The 23,240-nt window shown below is 32.7% G+C and overlaps 1 protein-coding gene and 1 long non-coding RNA gene across 11 annotated transcripts in view; one reads left to right on the top strand and one right to left on the bottom strand.

The window, feature by feature from the left end:
• Positions 1-17,364, top strand: part of LOC127737292 (misshapen-like kinase 1) — a 119,908-nt gene extending 102,544 nt beyond the window's left edge. For 8 of the 10 annotated variants that reach the window (XM_052247876.1, XM_052247871.1, XM_052247879.1 and 5 more), the window contains 13 exons: positions 362-488; positions 1,723-1,865; positions 3,218-3,455; positions 4,054-4,119; positions 4,773-4,918; positions 5,243-5,306; positions 5,807-5,907; positions 6,969-7,118; positions 9,398-9,454; positions 10,338-10,416; positions 11,789-11,869; positions 13,900-14,039; positions 15,076-17,364. In XM_052247876.1, the coding sequence (XP_052103836.1) occupies positions 362-488; positions 1,723-1,865; positions 3,218-3,455; positions 4,054-4,119; positions 4,773-4,918; positions 5,243-5,306; positions 5,807-5,907; positions 6,969-7,118; positions 9,398-9,454; positions 10,338-10,416; positions 11,789-11,869; positions 13,900-14,039; positions 15,076-15,159 (1,476 nt within the window). In that variant the 3' untranslated portion in view covers positions 15,160-17,364. The remainder of the gene's footprint in view (positions 1-361; positions 489-1,722; positions 1,866-3,217; positions 3,456-4,053; positions 4,120-4,772; positions 4,919-5,242; positions 5,307-5,806; positions 5,908-6,968; positions 7,119-9,397; positions 9,455-10,337; positions 10,417-11,788; positions 11,870-13,899; positions 14,040-15,075) is intronic. The other 2 variants (XM_052247870.1, XM_052247877.1) reach the window with 2 other exon arrangements.
• On the bottom strand, positions 12,885-13,701 carry LOC127737299 (uncharacterized). The gene is made up of 3 exons (XR_007999374.1): positions 13,502-13,701; positions 13,332-13,374; positions 12,885-13,032 (listed from the first exon to the last, which is right to left on the bottom strand). It is a non-coding gene; the product is annotated as an uncharacterized LOC127737299 (long non-coding RNA).
• Positions 17,365-23,240: the final 5,876 nt, after the last annotated feature.

The raw sequence follows: 23,240 nt of genomic DNA, 5'->3' as shown, positions 1-23,240 counted from the left end.
CTATTTGGTACTGTTGTTACTAATCTTCAGCCTTGTTGCCTTCCCCCTTGTTGAAATCTTCATCTATTTGGTACTGTTGTTACTAATCTTTAGCCTTGTTGCCTTCCCCCTTGTTGAAATCTTCATCTATTTCGTACTGTTGTTACTAATCTTTAGCCTTGTTGCCTTCCCCCTTGTTGAAATCTATATCTATTTCGTACTGTTGTTACTAACCTTTAGCCTTGTTGCCTTCCCCTTGTTGAAATCTTCCTTTATTTGGTACTGTTGTTACTAATCTTTAGCCTTGTTGTCTCCCCTTGTTGAAATCTTCATTTACCTTATACATTGTATGTAACTATCATCTACCTGTTGTTTATTTCAGAACAAGTCTGACACAGCTTTTGTGGAACAACATCATGAACGAAATAGAAAGAGTGAAGCTGTTCATAGATCAAAGCCACCTCTTGTCAAAACAACATCCAATTCTTCTGCACCTGGTGCAATTAGTGGTATGTATGTAGTAATGTTTAAGTGATATCTGTACTTGTATGATAGTGTTTGACTTATTTTCAGATTTTATTAACGTCTCCTTGTAGACGGTATTAAGAATTGAACGATGGACAATCTGCGGGCTGAATGCTTTTTGCTACCTGATTGGAAGATATCACTGAGACGTGAATAATTAAAGTTCATTGACTGGTTGGGACAATCCAAACCTAGTAAATGTCTTTCAATCCCGTAGAGTATCGGATTTGTACTCTCTATTTTAGCAATTAGATTTTGCCTAGTCACAAATCATGCATGTCGATACACAGGTAACCTTTATCTATAAATAGCCCAATCTCCTGATGGTTTGTTAACACGCACATGATTGTTTCACATTCAATCCATGAATCCAGTCGTTCACTGTTACGTACATTTTATACATGAAAAACATAAGAAAACTTGAACATGGTTATGATATTTCATGATGAGAGAATGAATTGTTTGACAAACATGTAAAGCATTTACAACCATGATTTGAAGGATTAGTACGATAAGGACCTTATTTGACACACAACATTAAACAATATACTACGGCTTCATAACGTGTGTGGTTAAATGTGTTGATTAATATGCAAGGCTATTCTGAATGAATTAATCTACAAAGCGAGAACACTTTCCACTTTTATCAGCTAAGAGACGGCTAGCTTTTTTCGAAAAGCTATTACTTGTTATTGGATGTACTCAGTTTTAACAGGTTAAACTGGGTGTCTCAGCATATGACCTATCAGTATTTTGCAGGGGTGCGCTTGATCTATCTGATGCTGTATTTGCTTGATTTGGCAGAATATAGCAGCCATGTATGATAGTGTTCACTTAATTAGCAGTTTGTAGGGTACTTTTCAGTTTCTTCACAGATAAAAATACTGCCTCCACAGTGGAATAATAGTAGCATGTAAATGAAAGATATAAAGAAGCAACTCTTTAAAGTAAAAGTACAAGGGCCTGTAGCCATCAAGTGAGGCAACATACAAATATACAAACCTTTCTCTCAATCCAGCCTAGGCTATTCTTAAAAGTAATAAATAGCAGTCGTAGTCATGTGCCATATACAAAAGCAAAACAACAACAAAAACAAGCATGTCAGATCTTTTTGTATTAAAGCTATTTAAATTGGCAGACTAAGGTGTTAAAATTAATATACTTTATTGTATGTTAAACAAAATTATACTTAGTTGTATGTTAAATGAATATTTTCAGCTTTCCAGTCCCCACGGCATAGTGCTAGCAGTGGAGCATTACCAGACTTACTGCCACCTCACACACCCCCACAGTCACGATCCCCACCCACACCACAGAGACCACAAGACAAATCCAGTTCAGATGAGGTAAGCAAAATGGAGGTGAGAAAATAAGATATTTAGAAATATAGTGACACTTTAAAAATTAAAAAAAGGTTAGACTTGTGTTGACAATATTTCAGAAATATATCTGTTCCAAAAACTGTAACAATCTTTGACATTTTGTTAAAGACCCATATATGCACAAGTTATACTAACTGTTTTGAATTCAAGAGGAACGCAGTTATTTCTCAATCTACCTGAATATATAATACAGTGTGCACACCACAACCTTGAAGAAAATGATGAAAAATTGACATCCTCTTATAAATACTATTTTTTAAAGTTAAAATGAAAGGTTTAGGTATTGGTTATTTCTATGAGAAGGTCCTCTTCTAAATGATATCTGTTAGTTTATAATGAGAGGTCTAGGTAATGGTTATTTCTATGAGAGGAGATCATTGATAGATGTATTGTTTTAAGTTCTGGTGTACTTAGAGACCCATTGACAGATGTTCTGGTTAATTAATTTGTAGAGGCATCCTAGTGAAAGAAAAGATGCAAATTATGATTAAATAGCAGGAAAATGTATAATTTGGCAGGAAGTGCATTATTAGGTGTCAAAATAATAGTAACTGTTTATAATATGATAAAGGTATGATATGCCATAGAGGAAATGTATTGTCTCACTTTGGCTTCACTTTGACTAGATGAAAAGTGTCCTTATTAAGCATCATTTGACTTTTGGATCTGTATAGTTATCACTCTATATAGTTTAAAGTTTGCTTTATTGGACTTGCATAATTTTACACACAATTTAGGAAGTGCTTGTATTAAGCTCCTTTTCTTTTTTTAAATAATATTTGAATTGTTGAATTCATCATCAAAAAGTCTTTCTACTTCATACAATAACTCAAGTTTGCTTTATTGGACTTTCAATAATTTTTGAAAATATAAATGGTGTATTTTTTGTTTTTCTGATCTTTGATTTAATCAGTTTCTGTCTTGTTCACAGTTGTTTTATTGTTACTTAACTCTGACTTTTAGGATCACATAAGTTTATTCCCTATTTTTTCTTATATATGAGAGTTTATTGTTCCTGGGTATATTTATATAACAGGACCAATCCTAAAAGTGATCATCCTAGGAAAGAACTTCTTGCTGTTCCAGATTAACTCTCTGACAATTTAAAGACGCATTTGCAGGACTTGATCTAGAGTATTTGAGCCATATACTGCATAAACAAATCTCTTTTAATCATTGAAGTATAAAAAAATCCTATGAGTTGATGAAATCGGTAAAAAGAAGTGTCACAATTAATCATGACAGTTATTGATATATATGTAATATAAGTGGATTAGATATTGACCAGTACTTAGGAGATGGACATTTTATTTAATTATGTTTCTTTTCAGTATCGACAGGCTGTCAGTCTGTCAAGTCAATCAATAAGACACCAGAGATCTTTCTCAGCTTTCGGTTTCGGCGCTGGTGGTTCAACAATTGGTTCACAAGCATCTCGACGTGGTTCCTCTCAAATCAATGTTAATGTGACCCCGACACAAACAACAACTGAAGCTGTTGGTGATACTCCTGAAATTAGGAAATACAAGAAAAAGTTTACATCAGATATACTCTGTGCTGCATTATGGGGTAAAATTAAGAAACTATTTTGCTAAGGTTTTTTCGAGAAGAAAACTCATTCAAAACTCCCACTACTTGTACATTTTTATATTTCAAGGTACTTCATTCTGTAACTAAAGAAAAGGAATGAAATTAAAGGTATAAATTATTGAGACAGCATCCAAAAAATAGCAAGTATAAAAAAAACATGGAGATGTATGGAATTGACCATGTGTTCATACCTGACACCAATGTTAACACTGTTTACATTGTTATTTGTAACAAGTTTGGTTTATGCTGAGCACCTCCATTACCATGATTTCTCCATTTTGGAGTTCTTTGAGTTTGCAAGTTTTTTTTTTTAAACTGATTACTTCAAAATAAAGCTTTCAATAAATGATTTGTAACCACTTGACTTTCCAAACATGTAGTGCCCCTCTTATCAACCCTCCTTAGAAGAGATTGTATAACCTTGCTATAGGTATAAACTCTGATGTGGAGGTTGAATTGCTGGTGTATATAAAACAATAAACTGCCCTTGCTTTGCCTTTATCTGAGGGTCCTCTAAATATAAGATGTACTTGCTATCTATGATAGTTAATAAAAACGTCCGTATATTCTGTTGTAGGTGTGAACCTGTTGATTGGTACAGAAGCTGGTTTAATGTTGCTAGACAGAAGTGGTCAAGGAAAAGGTAAATTTATCATGATTTTAAAAATAGACCTGTGTGTTATGGTGATATTACCTTGTCATTGGTTGATTGGTTGCTGCTCATGTGGTAACAGTGAGCAGGAAGACATGATCATCATCATACATGAAAATGCTACCATGATACCATGAGATGGTTGTTTATCAAGAAGACGCACATCAATGTAGCATAAAAAATAAAATTCACAGGAACAAAAAAATTCTCAAATTTGATCTGTATGTATATTCAAACTTTCATGGTCCAGATACACTTCTTAGGTGGAAAGTCATAAAGATATCCTAGTTGAAAGTTTTTATCCCCTTTTTTTCAAGGATCAATTTTTTAAAAAAACTGACTCCTGAAAGGTAACTTGTAATTAAAACCAGTTTCACAGACCAAATTGAGAAAATGTCCAAAAGAAAAAAAAAATTGTGTGAGCTGTACTTGTGGTTGGACATGGAAGCTTTGTTACTCTAATTATCACTGAACATTAAACAAAGAACAATCAATCAATTAAAAAGTATATGTTTGTGGACAAAATACATATCTTTGTGTAAGAAGACTCACCTAAACGTTAGAATATACACAAGAGATGTTAACCTTTAAACAGAATATGGATTCCTAGTAAACATAACATGACCATTCAATTCTCTTTTCAGTGTACACATTGATTTCCCGAAGAAGATTCCAACAGATGGAGGTTTTAGAAGGTCAAAATATACTAGTCACAATCTCCGGGAAGAAAAACAAGATTCGAGTGTTTTATCTTTCGTGGTTAAATAACAAGATATTTAAGAAAGAAGTGGTAAGTGATTGAGACCAGTCAATTCATTTTAGAACTATTTACAAGACATGTTTATTATACATGATTATAGTCAAGATACTTTTATTTGAAAATGACATCTCTGATGAAATATCTGAATGCCTTTTAGAATTACCTATTTTAACTGTTTAGAGAATTATTTGTTTAAGATTAAGAATTATAGCTAGGACTTTGATACTCCGAGCAATAAACTGGTAAATTTATATTTTATTCAAATTTATATGAATTAGAAAAATAATAATTAGTTGAAATTTTCTTTGTATGAAATGTATTATGTGTTAAAATGTCTTGTTTTCTTTTCTTTAGAATGAGAAAAGAGCAGGATGGGTCAATGTTGGAGAGTTGGAAGGATGTGTTCATTTTAAAATAGGTTAGTGCTATTATGATAATTTTTATATTACATGAAATATAATTTTAAAAAAGGGGAGACAATTTTTTTGATGGAATAAATGATGACTGTGTTGCTGTAGCAAGTACATTGAAAATGAAACTTTTTAACATGTATATAAAAACTAAACATTATCTCAAAACATAAAATTGTTGTACAAGGTTTAGAAACTGATAGAATGTGAGGCTGTGTCAAGCTGAGTACAAATTAAATTTAGTATTCAGGCCAATGTATGGTTGTTCCCTTTATACTGCAATTCTTAATATTGTTCCAAATGAAATATTTTTGGTAAAAACCAACAAGTTTAAATGGACGACATTAAAATTCTGTGAATCAGTCTTCAAATAAACTCTAAGGAAGCACTTTATTAACATGACCAACAAGGAGTTATACATTTTGTGACATCATTAATGTTTATACAGTCAATCTATATCTAACATCTCCTTATTATTTGTTTATCATCAAAACTTCCATTTTTTCAGTAAAATATGAGAAGATCAAGTTTTTAGTGATAGCTTTACTGGACAGTATAGAGATATATGCCTGGGCACCAAAACCTTACCACAAGTTCATGGCATTTAAGGTTTGTCTTATCGAATATATTTCACATTTATGAATTGACAACAAAAATAGATGTAAAAGAGTTGGCATTATTTATACATATGTTTCTACCAAGGGAGACAACATTATGGTGAAGTACTGATACAAGTTATATAATCTTTGATATAGACTTATGATATCATTTAATATCATCAGGGTTGTGTTTAGTGTCGAAGCAAGAAGTATAGCTGCTATGTCCTAGATAACTATGTTGAATGATATGCTTCATAACTAGCCTATCAAAATGATGACATCAGTAATAACCTATCCAACGCCATTTTGGATTCTATAGATAGCAGGAATATTTTCGGCTATCTAGATCTATTTATCGGCTAGGCTAGTTTCAGTAGTCAAAATCTATTCTGCCCTACATTAGTGATTACAATATTGAACACAACCCAGTACATTACATTCAATTGATCTCAGTTTTCCTTAATATGGAGATGGGGTTAAAAATTTAATAGTTCTAATAGAAATGAAACGTCCAATATTCATATATTCTGCATTAATTGAATTTACATTAATTCAATGATAAATTTGTCACCAGGCAATGTATGATTACTTGTGTTTTATGTAATGTTTATATGATTAATTGGAATAACCATGTTGATATCATGGTCCTTTTGTCAAGATGCAGTGTATGTTAACTTGTGTTTTATGTTGTATTGATGTATTGATGTTGTGATTAATTGGAATAACCACGTTGACATCATAGCAGATTTGTCATGGATCAATTACAATTACCTGTTGATTAATTAGCTCCAGGTGAATCAAAAATAAATATTATCTAATAACAATTGAAAAATACCTGTGAATCATATGAATTATAGATTATTGAATAAATCAACATCGTTCTGTTGATTTATCAGATAAGCTATTGTTTACCTTCAGGTAATCAATAATCAATTTTTATCTTTGTACATAATAATTTCCATGAATTCTTCCTCTTTGCATGCATTGATATGACATTGATGTTTTCCTTTTAATTTAAAAGCTAATTGGAAGTGAAATCATTCATAGTAAAATCTCTATTTTATCTTTCAGTCATTTACAGACTTAGCTAATAAACCACAGATAGTTGACCTCTTAGTAGAAGAAGGTCAAAGATTAAAGGTCGTATATGGATCAAATTGTGGATTCCATGCTATAGACGTGGATACAACATCAATATACGACTTATACATTCCCTCACACGTAAGTTTACGATATAATTGTGAAAGTCTGGAAAGCTAATCAATTAAAAGTAATTTGGATGACACCATCTAAGAGCGAATGAATATCTTACTTAGAATAGACGAGCATTTCAAAGGTCTTATCTAAATAGCTTCTGATAATCATATAAACAGACAAGCCTTCACTGCCAGAACGTAGGCCACAGAATGTAGGCTAATGTGTATATTGAAAGTTTGTCATTAGTGGGTTTAGACAAATGTTTTTTTTTAAATGTTGATAGAACTGAGATTCCTGAGGGTGGTAGATTCTCAAAAATTCTGCCATAACTTTATTTTCTTTGGGCATTATTTTAAAAATGTTCATAAGTTTATATGATGAGTTTTGATTGATCCCTTAGACACTTTAGTGATCCTTTAAACCCTGTAGTGAACCTTTAGACCCTGTAGTGATCCTTTAGACCATGATGTGAACTTTTAAACTTGTAATGATCCTATCCTTTAGATGAAGTAGTGATCCTAGAAAGTAGTCAGTTATTGGTTATTCTCAGCAGTATTACTAGTAGCATGACTGAACCTAGTGTAGGTTATAGGATTGATTAATCATTGATTAATCATTATTTACGTAATCTAAGGATGGTGCATGTTTTGATTATCTTACATTTAATGGGACAAGATTTAGGTTGAAGTATAAAAAAGGTATTTATTCTGTTGGATACATAATTAAAAGAATGTTAAAAATAAAGTGGATGTAGTAAACAGGTCTGTATAAAGTAATTGGAGTTTGTCTCAGAATAAAAATATCCTTATTTACAATTTTTATGAAAAAGGACCATTCTTTATTTCATGATAATAAGTTTTCATTTAGCCTTTAGGTAAAGTATTTGGAATAATTGATTTATTTTTTCATAGGCCCTTGTCCTTTGTTTCTGAGGTAGATAGTTTTCTTATTGTCAAAGATACCACATCTAATTGTTCAAAGAGAGACAACTCTAAAATCTTTCTATGTTTCAAAAACTAAGCTAATTTCTAGCCTTTCTAGATCGTTGTGAAATATTCCCTTTGAAATTACACGTCCTTAAAAGCATTACAGGAAATTTTTAAAATCCAAACAAGATTTTGCATCCTATGGTGTCTCTATGAAATCAAAGTTTTTCATGTCATGTGAGGATTCATTTTGTGTGAGCAGAACTTTTTGAGTTTGACAAAATTACACTTACTATGCAACCTGCAGTATCCCTTGCTTGATTGGAATGAAACTTATACAGATGGAAGATATAGGGAAGGCGAAGAAACCTATTGTTTTTTGTGGTCAATAGTTCAAGTTCACTGTTGATACTAATAAATAAATTGGAAAAATGGTTTCTGAGTTGTAACCAGATTTTCTCTTGCTTGACTTGAATGAAACTTATAGATGGAAGATATAGGGAAGGGAGGAAAGCCTTTAGATATTGGGTTCATTAGGTCAAATTCACTGTTAATAAGCATAGAAGACAATTAGAATTGGTTTTCAAGATGGTTTCCCTTTATCAACTGTAGCACATTTTTCCAGGAAAAAATTAATCATTATAGTATATCTTTTATTTGTCCCTCCATGCATACTAGTGTTTTGAACCTTTGAAATAAATATGATTTCTCTCAATAGATGTGCAATGCTCTCCTAAGGGGTCACACAGGCATGGCTTTTCAAATTATGATGTCGGATAACAAGAAAACTTAATAACAAAAAACATTCTTCAATTCAGTTGATTGCAAAAACTTAGAAATAGCTTTCATCACTTGCTTATAACACAATTAAAGGCTACTTTGTCAATGCTTATTAAGCTTGATCAGATTTGCTATTAGCACAAGATATTTAAAACTGATTATATGGGTGAAGTAAGCTCATTTTTACTTAACTGTGACAGACCGATTTCATTTAGGGTTAGCCAAACCTATAACCTGTTGCCCACTAGGCCAATAAATTTATGCTTGGTAGACAGTAAGTTTTTATAAGGTAGATATACATAAAGGAAGAGCTTGCCCACTTAACCAGTTGTATATAAGATCTTACTTCTCTACCTTTATAACAGTACTTTTTTATATTTCTTACTGTTATGGACTCAGCATAATGTGCACTAGAATTTAACTTTGTTAATCTCATGAATGATTGATATACATTTCAAGAATTTTAACACTTGACCAAATTTAATTGATTTCAAATTATTTATATCAGTTTCTTAGATTTTGAAGGTTTGAGAGAAAGCATAAACGTAAATTTGTGAAATCTGAAGTTAAATTTGCCAATATTTTGTTTCACTGTAGTTCCGTGGAAATACAGACACTACCCAACATACAGGTGTATCTTTTTATGTAAACCAGGTAAAATTTTTACCTGCTAATAGAATGGCTACCTGTGTTAGTGACTGTTGGCATTGCTAATAAGTTCCTCCACACATGTAGGCTTTACAATGATAACAGATACATGTCAAATTCATTTATCATATGTTTAGGTTTTAGTAATGTAAAATTTCTTTTATTAGCAGTGCCAATTGAATATTTTAAATTAATAATTTGGTGATTAAATGCATGATTTGAAAGAAAAAAAAATTGAATATTTGTTTTTTGATTTTGTTTTATTTTAAAATTTATAGGGGCTTTTCAATTTAAAAACTGATTTCTATACTTTTGCACTTGACACATTTTTATATATATTTTTGGGAAGGTTTTCAGTATTAATTGAAAGTAATTTTATCTTGAAATTATAATCCTTGATAATAGTTTGGAGTTGTACCAGAATATTGGCCTGCTGCTTTCTGTATAAATGCTGCCCCTGTCCAGTCACATGCTTGATGTATATATCGAGTACACTTGTCCCATAATATGCAGCAAAAGATGCATGGTGTATAGTGATTATGCTTGATTTAATTTAACCTTTAATTTTCATTATATATTGTATTGGCATTTGTGTACATACACGTCTGTAGTTTGACAGATCATGGGTTTCTATATATCAGTTTACTTGTGTATCTATATTGTCTATGTATGCAATATATCTTTTCTTCTGTATCAGTTTTAACCTCATTATTAAAAGAAGAATTTTAAATTCAGAATATTTCTATCCGTTACATATGATATCTGTGTACATATTTTCTGTCTAATACTTTGCTATTTAAATATCATTTTATTTTTGAAAATTAAAGTGTATTTATTGTATATAGGTTGTATATTGAGAGTTTTCTGACAATGATTGATTTGTTTTCAGACTCAACTTCCCATCACTCCTCACACCATAGTAGTGTTACCCAACTCCAATCAGATGCAGCTATTACTATGTTACGACAGTAAGTATATTATTTATGTCATACCAGGGTAGGAGAAGTTTATATGTCATACCAGAGTAGGATAAGTTTATATGTCATACCAGAGTAGGATAAGTTTATATTTCATACCAGGTTACGATAAGTTTATTTGTCATACCAGGGTAGGATAAGTTTATATGTCATACCAGGGTAGGATAAGTTTATTTGTCATACCAGGTTACGATAAGTTTATTTGTCATACCAGGGTAGGATAAGTTTATTTGTCATACCAGGGTAGGATAAGTTTATTTGTCATACCAGGGTAGGATAAGTTTATTTGTCGTACCTGGTTAGGATAAGTTTATTTGTCATACCAGGGTAGGATAAGTTTATTTGTCATACCAGGTGAGGATATTTTTCAATCAATAACATTATGTTCTAATTTATAAACTCAACCAAATTTAAGATATTTATCTTTATTATACAAAACTCTCACATGGGAGTAGCAACTTGCACAAGTCAAAATGCAATTTTTTATTCAGATAATAAATACACATATTTCATTTGATCTCAATCAAAAATGTCTGTCTTTGAATATCACATCAATATTTGCGACCCATCTTGGACAATCAACCTGAAAATAAACAATTTTGATAATAATTTATTTGTAAAAAAGCCTCTAGCACACTTGACTGCAATGACTTGAATGACTTCTAACAAACTACCTATGCATGAAATTCTACTGATAATCTTTTATATATCCAATCAACCCGACCTATTTATAAAAACCATAAACATGTGTATCTTAAAACACAACGAACTTGTAGCAATATATGTACAACTTTGATAAATATAATAACATTCACAACAGAAACAGAAAAGATCCTTGTGTCATTTGGGGTGAAAATTAAAATACAGTAGGTAGAGGTGAATGAGTCTCTAACATTCTCAATTTCCTATGAATGAGTAAATCTATGCTTTGGTTATCAATTAACAGCAATTGTCAAGACTTCAGAGACTATTTCCTATGAATGAGTAAATCTATGCTTTGGTTATCAATTAACAGCAATTGTCAAGACTTCAGAGACTATTTCCTATGAATGAGTAAATCTATGCTTTGGTTATCAATTAGCAGCAATTGTCAAGACTTTGGGAGGCTATTTCTAATGACTGAGTAAATCTATGTAGTGGTTTTCAATTAACAGCAATTGTCAAGACTTCAGAGACTATTTCCAATGAGTATAAAGTCACTCTACACAACACAATAATTTCCTCTTTTATTACAAAATAAAACCTTGTTATTAACAAGAAAATACAGAAATTGTGTTCACTTACATAATGAAAATATGATATTAAATTATAAGAGTTTTTACTCTCTTTCTAGATTTGTGTTTAAACATGTTTTGTTTTTCAGATGAGGGAGTATATGTAGATACTGGCGGAAGAATATCAAAGAATGTGATATTGCAGTGGGGAGAATTACCTACATCTGTTGGTATGTATTGAGTCAGTTGTTAGAGCTATGATATGGCTAATTCATCAGCACTAGTGCAGATTTGTGGTCTTTGAGTTTTCCAGATTGTTACTTGAGTTTCCCATGCCTCATTGGAACCAAACTTACATTAATAGAAGACATAGGAAAGGGGGAGAAGCCAATAGATGTTGGGGTCATCGGGTCAAGGTGGATTGCTGTAACTAAAATAAGAACCTTTTTTTAGGGGAAATGGGGGTTTCTGGATGTTAGCTTCAGTTTCCTTTGTTGATTTAAAATGAAACTTATATAGATGAAAAATACAAAGAAGGGGAAGAACCTTATTAATTTTCAGGTCAAAAGCTCAGAGGTTTAGGTCACAGATGATGAAATAGGCAAATAACATAAACATGATGTTTGTGTGGGATTTCATGTGGTTTATTTAGTTGGGCTTTAATTAAAATTGTACGAGTGGTTTAAAGTGGGAAAGTGATGAAGCTTATTTAAGAGATTGCATCAAGAAACCAAAATTTTAAAGATTTTCGAACTATGACGACCTATTTTAAGCAACTGTGACCTACTGATCATAAAATCATATATATTATGATCAGAAGGTCATAGTCACAGTTGTTTAAGATAGGTGTTCATAGTTTGGAAGTCTTCAAAATTTTTATTTCTAGATGAAATCTCTTAAATTTTTTTTCTGGAATATGTTTATTGTTCATGTGCTTCCAGACCTGATTGTCCAATTAAATTAAGGCTGGATGAAATCCCTTATTAGCCCAACTCCTAAATGTTATGATACTTTACACGGTTGTAGAACACTATCTCAGGATTTGTGATTAGATCTATCAGGTTGACTTCACACTACCTATGGATTTGTGATTAGATCTCTCAGGTTGACTTCACACTACCTATGGATTTGTGATTAGAGGATTTGTGATAAGATCTCTCAGGTTGACTTCACACTACCTGAGGATTTGTGATTAGATTTCTCAGGTTGACTTCACACTACCTGAGGATTTGTGATTAGATTTCTCAGGTTGACTTCACACTACCTGAGGATTTGTGATTAGATCTCTCAGGTTGACTTCACACTACCTATGGATTTGTGATTAGATTTCTCAGGTTGACTTCACACTACCTGAGGATTTGTGATTAGATCTCTCAGGTTGACTTCACACTACCTATGGATTTGTGATTAGATCTCTCAGGTTGACTTCAAACTACATGAGGATTTGTGATTAGATCTCTCAGGTTGACTTCACACTACCTATGGATTTGTGATTAGATCTCTCAGGTTGACTTCAAACTACATGAGGATTTGTGATTAGATCTCTCAGGTTGACTTCACACTACCTATGGATTTGTGATTAGATCTCTCAGGTTGACTCACACTACATGAGGATTTGTGATTAGATCTCTCAGGTTTACTTCACACTACCTATGGATTTGTGATTAGATCTCTCAGGTTGACTCACACTACCTGAGGATTTGTGATTAGATCTCTCAGGTTGACTTCACACTACCTATGGATTTGTGATACGATCTCTCAGGTTGACTCACACTTCCTGAGGATTTGTGATTAGATCTATCAGGTTGACTTCACCCTACCTATGGATTTGTGATAAGATCTCTCAGGTTGACTCACACTACCTGAGGATTTGTGATTAGATCTCTCAGGTTGACTTCACACTACCTATGGATTTGTGATTAGATCTCTCAGGTTGACTTCACACTACCTATGGATTTGTGATTAGATCTCTCAGATTGACTTCACACTACCTATGGATTTGTGATTAGATCTCTCAGGTTGACTTCACACTACCTGAGGATTTCTGATTAGATCTCTCAGGTTGACTTCACACCACCCGAGGATTTGTGATTAGATCTCTCAGGTTGACTTCACACCACCCGAGAAATTTTTGATTAGATCTCTCAGGGTGACTTCACACCACCCGAGGATTTGTGATTAGATCTCTCAGGTTGACTTCATACTACCTGAGGATTTGTGATTACATGAATTTATAGGATTTGTTTGTTGTATATTTCAGCCTACATTAGTACTGGCCAGGTAATGGGATGGGGTAACAAAGCTATTGAGATTCGAGCAGCTGAAACTGGACATTTGGATGGAGTCTTTATGCATAAAAAGGCCCAGAAATTAAAATTCTTATGTGAGAGGAATGATAAAGTAAGTTTTAATAAAATATTCAGTACTGTTTATCTAGTTATTTACCGTCAAATTGTTAATTTTGAAGGAAAACGCATGTTTCTTATTATATGAAAGAACTAGCTAAAAGTAAGAAACAATTCAAGAGTTAACCTGAATTCAACCTTATGTTACAGGGAACACATGTTATAAATAACTCATACTTAACAAAAAATACTTCTGTGAATAAAAAGTTATAGAGGACACATGTAAAAAGCTTTAAGCAAAGTATACCTGTGATTAACATGTTGCAAAGGACACATGTAAAAAGCTTTAAACAAAGCACACCTATGATTAACATGTTGCAGAGGACACATGTAAAAAGCTTTAAACAAAGTACACCTATGATTAACATGTTGCAGAGGACACATGTGAAAAGCTTTAAACAAAGTACACCTATGATTAACATGTTGCAGAGGACATATGTAAAAAGCTTTAAACAAAGTACACCTATGATTAACATGTTGCAGAGGACATATGTAAAAAGCTTTAAACAAAGTACACCTATGATTAACATGTTGCAGAGGACACATGTGAAAAGCTTTAAACAAAGTACACCTATGATTAACATGTTGCAGAAGACATATGTAAAAAGCTTTAAACAAAGTACACCTATGATTAACATGTTGCAGAGGACACATCTAAAAAGCTTTAAACAAAGTATACCTGTGATTAACATGTTGCAGAGGACACATCTAGAAAGCTTTAAACAAAGTATACCTGTGGTTAACATGTTGCAGAGGACACATGTAAAAAGCTTTAAACAAAGTATACCTGTGGTTAACATGTTGCAGAGGACACATGCAAAAAACTTTAAACAAAGCACACCTATGATTAACATGTTGCAGAGGACATATGTAAAAAACTTTTAACAAAGTACAACTGTAATAAACATGCTACAATTTACACTTGTAATAAAACCTGGGATGAAATCGATAATCAGACAATGTTGTTGGAATGAGTTATGTGAGTTTGCTCACCTCAAGTTTTTTCATAGATTTATCTTTTTGTATTGCAGGTATTTTTCTCCTCCATGCGATCAGGATCTTCATGTCAGATCTACTTTATGACATTAAGTAAGCCAGGCCTTGCTAATTGGTGATGTCTCATTGCTGTACCATTGCATAATAACCATTGTATGACTGTATCGTGTTGCCATCCTTTGATTCTGTTTATGTTCGTATGGAAGAAAGATTGGATGAGGAATATTCAATTTAAATGTTCACAAGCTTTAAATGACAGAATTTAAAGTGAGAATTATTTTTCGATCTCATCTGTTCGTTTGTTCGCATCAGATAGAATAAAGGTATTTTGAAGAACATGAACTTTTAATGACCTGACTTGAAAAGAATGGACAAGGAGACAATTAAATGATTAAATTCTTTGCCTTTAAAAAAGGAGAAACAATACAACAAGCAAAAGTGCCAAAAATTGACTATTTGTAAATATTATAGTTTTACATAGGCACTCAAAACCACAAATATGGTTAAATGTAATATATACTATTTTGAATTGTTTGTATTTTACAAACTTTTGAAATGACCATTCAGAAGGCATTACACATGATTAGACTGCATTGTTAAGAATCAGGTTTTAATGTTCTAGGTTATTATTTGAAATACTCATTTATTTTGCTAGGTTTATGTTTTAATTGAAGAAAAAATTTGCCTTCATTATTGCAATAGTAAAGGGAAAAAATCATGAAAAAAATGCAAAAATGGTATACATGCTTTTGAAATATCTTAAGAAAAATTATATAATTTCATATTTAATAGTTTAAAAACAAATCAGGAAACATAGGAAAATTCAGAAAAAGAAAAAAAGAAAATTCTACATTTTGATTTTAATATGAACTAAGAAATGTTTCCTTTGACAAGATCAGTTGTTCAGAATCAGTAGAACTTAATAAAGTGATAATCCTTAATTAATACACCTGTAAAGAAAACAATCAGTACATATAAAGTAAAGAGGTCAGGGTATATTGTATTGCTTCATAATATACTATATATTTATTTTAGAATGCATTCTGTTTTGTATGTTTCTTTTGATCTCAATTGTATTGATCGACATGTGATTGGTTATAATAAGGTCACATTTGACTTAACTTCAGTAACATTGAAAAAGATTTTCAGGTGAATTCAGGTTACTTGATAGGAAGTGATAAAACTTGATAATATTTTGCTCACAATTTTTTGAGATAATTAGTGATGTAAAAAAAATATTTAGGAGAAAAAAGGAACAGAAAAATGGATGCATTTTGTACAAAGAAATGTAAAAATGTCTATAAAACCAGTATTTAATAATATATCACTTCATATTTTTGTAAACATTCTAGTCATATTGTATGCAATACGACCAAATATTTAAAATGAAAATAAACAAATGTTAGCTTTGTTCTTACTTTATACTTAGTTAAAAATTAAGTGAACCATTGATGTACAGAAATTTACATAGGTTTTTGAGAAAAAAATGAGTTCATTTGTAGAACATTTCTTGTTCAGTTGATACTTTTTTTCTTACCCGATATACTCTGGATTTTATAAAGTGTAATATTCAATTGGTTTTATTCAAATGGTTTTTATTTATTAAGGACAAATTTGGACTAGTTTTACTTGTGTATAATTAGAAGATTCTGTGGAGTTCAGAATTATTGTTGAAAGTTTTATTTGTAACAGAATGGAAGAAAATTTTATGAGGTTTTAATTGTTAAGTGTATTGTATTTTATTAAGATTTTTGTAGACATCGTTGATAGACTATATAAAGATCTGATTAATTAACCTTACAGGGGTCACATGACTTTTGACTAAGTGTAGATTTTTGTTTTAAGATATATCTGTTACAAAATGCTCAATCATAGGAGGGAAATCCCCAGACGAACAAACATGTTCTCAATCCTCCACAATGAGTGAAAAAAAATTCTTCAAAATATCTGTCTAATTTATTTATAAGAACATTTATCCAAGGTTGTCAACAGTATCCCATAATTGAAAGCAACATCATCTGCAAAATATCTGTGGAATTGATATTCAATTATATTTGTAAAAAGGTTCATTTTTTCATGACAATCTATTTTTTTATTGTTTTTAACCTAAACTCGGTTCTGCCTAACATTAAAAAATTTACTCGGCCAAAAAAATAACATTATACTATGCAATTTTAAAATCCTTAATGCTGTTGCCAGACCTTTACTTTCTGAAAGTTTTTTGTTGTTATTTTATTTCCATTAAATTTGACTTACAAAGTCATTGTAGCTCATGCTTATGAGAAAGTGCAATTTTACAAGATAATAAATCTGAGTTTCTTATATGTTTGTCTTGTTATTGAAATATTGTTAATGCAAATTATTCAGGTCTCTGAACTACTTACTGAGATTAATCTGTAATAGGTGATCAGTGTCTGAACTACTTACAGAGAGTAGTCTGTATAGGTGATCAATGTCTGAACTACTTACAGAGGGTAGTCTGTATAGGTGATCAATGTCTGAACTACTTACAGAGGGTAGTCTGTATAGGTGATCAATGTCTGAACTACTTACAGAGAGTAGTCTGTATAGGTGATCAATGTCTGAACTACTTACAGAGAGTAGTCTGTATAGGTGACCAATGTCTACCTTGTAGACAATCGTATTATTATACCCCCACTCCAAAAGTCATAGATGTATTATTATACCCCCACTCCATAAGTCATAGATGTATTATTATACCCCCACTCCAAAAGTCATAGATGTATTATTATACCCCCACTCCAAAAGTCATAGATGTATTATTATACCCCCACTCCATAAGTCATAGATGTATTATTATACCCCCACTCCAAAAGTCATAGATGTATTATTATACCCCCACTCCAAAAGTCATAGATGTATTATTATACCCCCACTCCAAAAGTCATAGATGTATTATTATACCCCCACTCCAAAAGTCATAGATGTATTATTATACCCCCACTCCAAAAGTCATAGATGTATTATTATACCCCCACTCCATAAGTCATAGATGTATTATTATACCCCCACTCCAAAAGTCATAGATGTATTATTATACCCCCACTCCAAAAGTCATAGATGTATTATTATACCCCCCACTCCAAAAGTCATAGATGTATTATTATACCCCCACTCCAAAAGTCATAGATGTATTATTATACCCCCACTCCAAAAGTCATAGATGTATTATTATACCCCCACTCCAAAAGTCATAGATGTATTATTATACCCCCCACTCCAAAAGTCATAGATGTATTTTTATACACCCACTCCAAAACAGTGGATATACTGGTTTACCTCTACATTATAAAAAGAAGATGTGGTATGGTTGCCTATGAGACAAGTCTCCACTCGTGACCAAATTAAGTAGAAGTAAGCAACTGTAGGTTACCATATGCCCTGCAACAGTAAGCAAAACCCATACCACAGCTAGTTATAAAAGGCCCCAAAATAACAAATGTAAAAACAATTCAAACAAGAAAACTAACAGCCTGATTTATGTTAAAAACAATAAACGAAAAACAAACATGACATACAGAAACAAAAGACAACCACCGATTTCAGGCTCCTGACTTGGGACAGGCACATACAGAGTGGGTGGTGTTTAACATGTTAAAAGGCACACCAACCCTCCCCTAACCTGGGACAGTTGTGTAACATCACAACATAAGAAAAAATTATTGAAATCAGTTGAAAAGGGCTTTACTCATCATAACGATACATAGGACAAAAACATAAAAGACACAAAGTACAGATCTAAGAGTTCTCATAGTTACTGAAAGCTAGTTCAAAGCCAAAAACAACTAATAAAATAATAGTCAAAAGCAATTTAAACGGCTCTGTAGATAAACATGCCTGAGGATACTGTTTTTATACGTATATTGGTATCATGTCGTCGTCATCCAAATAAATTTGGTTTCCAGACAATAACTTTAGTATATGTAAATAGAAATCTATGAAATTTAAACACAAGGTTTATAACTTCAAAAGGAAGGTTGGGATTGATTTTTGGGGTTATGGTCCTAACAGTTTAGGAATTAGGGGTCAAAAAGGGGCCCAAATAAGCATTTTTCTAGTTTCCAGACAATAACTTGTGGAAAGGTGTATGGATCTCTCTGAAATTAGACCACAAGTTTCCATACCACAAAGGGATGGTTAGGATTGGCTTTGGGGGGTTATGGCTCAAACCGTTTAGGAAAAAGGGGAAAAACAAGGGTTTCCTGGTTAATGGACAATTACTTAAAAGTACAATGTTATGTTTAGATTACCTCCCTTGCACTGCTTTTAAATTATGTATAAAGAAATGTTGTATTGTCTTGAGTTGATTTGCTGTCAATTTATTTTTATACGACCGCAAAAAAATTTTGCGGTCGTATATTGGTATGACATTGGCGTCGTCCGAAGACACATTGATTTTCGCACTCTAACTTTAGTTTAAGTGAATGGATCTCTATGAAATTTTACCATAAGGTTCAATACCACAAAAGGAAGGTTGGGATTGATTTTGGGGGTTATGGTACCAACAGTTAAGGAATTAGGGGCCAAAAAGGGGCCAAAAATAAGCATTTCTGTAACTTCCAGACATAACTTGTGTGTTAGTGAATGGATCTCTCTGACATTGTACCACAAGGTTCCATATCACAAAGGGAATGCTGGGATTGATTTTGGGGGTAATTGCCTCAAAATTTTAGGAATTAGGGGCCAAAAAAAGGACAAAAAACAAGCATTTTTCTAGTTTCATGACAATAACTTGTGTGTTAGTGTATGGATCTTTCTGAAATTGTACTACAAGGTTCCACATCACAAAGAGAAAGCTGGAATTGAGTTTGGGGGTAATTGCCCAAAACATTTAGGAATAAGGGGCCAAAAATAAGCATTTTTCTAGTTTCCAGACAATAACTTGTGTTCAAGTGTATGGATCTCTCTGAAATTGTACTGCAAGGTACCATATCACAAAGGGAAGGCTGGGATTGAGTTTGGGGGTGATGAATCATAAGGAGGTTCAAAAAATTGGGGGGGGGGGGGGGGGGGTTTCCCTTTTTTTCCTTTTTTTTCTTTAAAATTTTCCATTTTAAATTGGTTATTTCTGATTTATATATAAAAGCAAATAATAAAGATATGGTTTGAATATATAAATTATAAAAAAGTTTAAGTTCTTAGACCACATTCATTCTGTGTCAGAAACATATGAGGAGGTGTCAAATATTTAATCACAATCCAAATTCAGTGCTGTATCAAGCTTGAATGTTGTGTCCATACTTGCCCCAACTGTTCAGGGTTCTACCTCTGTGGTTGTATCAAGCTGCGCCCAGCGGAGCATTTTATTAGAAGTTACTATTAAAAATGCTGATTAAGGAATATTTATTTTAGCCATGATTATGTATGTCATTTTCTATTTTATGACTTTTATGATGTATTTAAATGGGTAATTATGGTTGCAAACTCCATTTGAAATTTGAATTGAGATTATGACCATATCTTGAGGGAAAGATTTTTTAGAGTTATGCCCCTTTACCAAAGGAAACATTGCAGAATTTTTCATTTCCGTTCTCTAACTTAAGTTTGCCTCAACCAAATGTTATGAAACTTTTACACAATGCTTATTACCACAAAACTCAGATCAAGCACACATTCTGTGTCAAAAACCTATTATGTGTCAAATATTTAATTACAATCCAAATTCAGACCTGTATCAAGCACGAATATTGTGTCCATTTTTGCCCCCAACTGTTCAGGGTTGGACCTCTGCGATCGTATCCAGCTGCGCTCTCTTAATAAAGGCTTCAGGGCAAATGCAATGTGATTTCCATTATAATTTATATTTCCAAGTGGCACAACTTGTTAGAAATATTTGATCAGAACTTATTTTCGAAAGTGTCAAAGACATTGCTGATATAAACCTATGATATAAGTTTCATAAAATTCTGGCAAGAATTGAACACATGAGAGCGATAACATTGCAATTTTCCATATAATCAATATTTTCAAGGGGAATAACTCTTTTAAAAATAATTGATCGGCACTGATTTTTTAAATCTTCAAGAACATTGATGATATAAACCTATAATATAAATTTCATAAAAATCTGGCAAGAATTGTACACATTAGTGCTCATACGGTAATTTTCCATATAATTAATATTTCCAAGGGGCATAATTTTTTAAAAATAATTGATGATCGGCACTGATTTTCGAACTCTTCCAAGACATTGCTGATATAAACCTATGATATAAGTTTCTTGAAAATCTGGTAAAAATTAACATATGAGAGAGCTAAACAATCCAATTTTCCATAAAATTAATGTTTCCAAGGGGCATAACTCTTTTAAAAATAATTGATTGGCACTGATTTTCGAAATCTGGCAAGAATTGAACACATGAGAGCGCTAACAAGACCGACAGACGGACAACGCCTGTCATTTCCATGTCGCCCGCAACGCGTTACGCAGGAGACAAAAAGGGAGCTTCCTTTCATCAATCCAGTAATACTGGAGTAAGTGAGCGATTTGTAAAAAAATGCCTTAAATGTAACAGTTAAAAGTTCCGTAACTCTGGAACTACAAACAAGAAAAATAAAAACATTCACCAGGGAGCTTTCTTTCATCAATCCCTACAATCATGTAAAGTTTGGTGGGAAATCAATTCAGGAATACTGGAGTTAGTGCGCGATTTGTAAAAAAATTGCCTGAAATCTAAGGGTCAAAGTTCTGTTACTCTGGAATGACAAAACCAAAAATAAAAAAAATCGAAAGGGAACTTTCTTCTGTCAATTCTAATGTTGTGTTAAAGTTATATGAGAATTGGTTAAAGCCAATTTGAGTTATCGTACGAAGTGTTGATGGACAGACAGACATTGGTATACCATATTATATCCAGTCTTTGATGGGTGTATAAAAATCATGTATCTAAGACTAAAATATCAATCAGTACTCATCCAACATCCAATGGATTAAGAATAAAGACATTAACAGTCAAAGAAAAACATGACCTTGTGCAATATAGGTATTGACAGATTGTAGGGCCTTGGGTGTTCAGAAGTGTATAGCAATAATATTTATTTAGTTTTAACATCATCATCATATGTCTGTCCTTCAATCCGTAACACAAATCTGTCGCATATTTCTCATGAACTACAAGTAATAACATTATGTCATTTGGCACCAAGCTTGGGTTTTACAGTGTGACCCGTTTTCAATTCTTCAATGTTCTACTTCCTGTGTGCCAAAAACCAATATCTTTAAAATGCCATGCACAGTTGTTTGTATCCGAATTAATCATTTGTTTATGTGCCTCACACAAAAATGTGCAAGTGGAGCCTACCTGACATGGTAAGGTTTCTAGTTTCTTTAAAATGTGATCAATATCTCATAGTAAATCTGGGGCCTCTGTGGCCGAGTGGTCTAAGTAGTCGAACTACTATATCACTAGCCTGTCAACACTGAGGTTGTGAGTTCAAATCCCGCATGGGGCAGGTGCGCTCAACTCCAATCTTGTCAGTTTTCCTACGGAAGGACGGTGGTTCTCTCCATGCACTCTGGCCTCCTCCCCAATAAAAACTTACTGCCACGAAGTAGCACAATAGTGCTGAAAGTTTGGTAGCATTTGGTCTTTTTATGCCCCCATTGCAGCGGAGGGAGCATCAAGTGTTACTCTTGTCCGTCTGTCTGTACGTCCCAAATTGGTATCTGTTCTCTAAATTTAGTTTGCCTCGACCAAATGTTATGAAACCTATACACAATGCTTATTACCACAAAACACAGATCAAGTTCGAATTTGGCGTCACTTTTACTGTTATTGAGTTATGTCCCTTTATAAAGTTATATGCAAGCAGGGGCATCATCTGTGTTCTCCATTTATTTATGATTTGTTTTGAATTTTATCCAAAAAAAATTCTGATTTTTAACCTGTAGTGATGATGGAGGCTTGTAAATATTATTAACTGGTATCCTGTTGGGTTTTTTTTCTTCTTATAATTATAACTAGAGGCTCTGAAGTGCTGTGTAGCTCACCTGGATTTATGTGCATTTTGGACATTGAAGACTAACATATAATTGTTCCCTGTGCGTTGCACTGTGGGGATATGGTAATGGTCTTCGTCCATCTGTCCAAAACGCATCAATACTGAGACACCGTTTGACTTAAAGCCTTCAAAGTTGGTAGGATTATATGATGTCATATTCTCCTGACCATGCTATATT

Source organism: Mytilus californianus, unplaced genomic scaffold, assembly GCF_021869535.1.
Source record: "Mytilus californianus isolate M0D057914Y unplaced genomic scaffold, xbMytCali1.0.p SCAF_4, whole genome shotgun sequence".
Classification (NCBI taxonomy): domain Eukaryota; kingdom Metazoa; phylum Mollusca; class Bivalvia; order Mytilida; family Mytilidae; genus Mytilus; species Mytilus californianus.
This window is presented reverse-complemented; position numbering and strand designations above follow the sequence as displayed.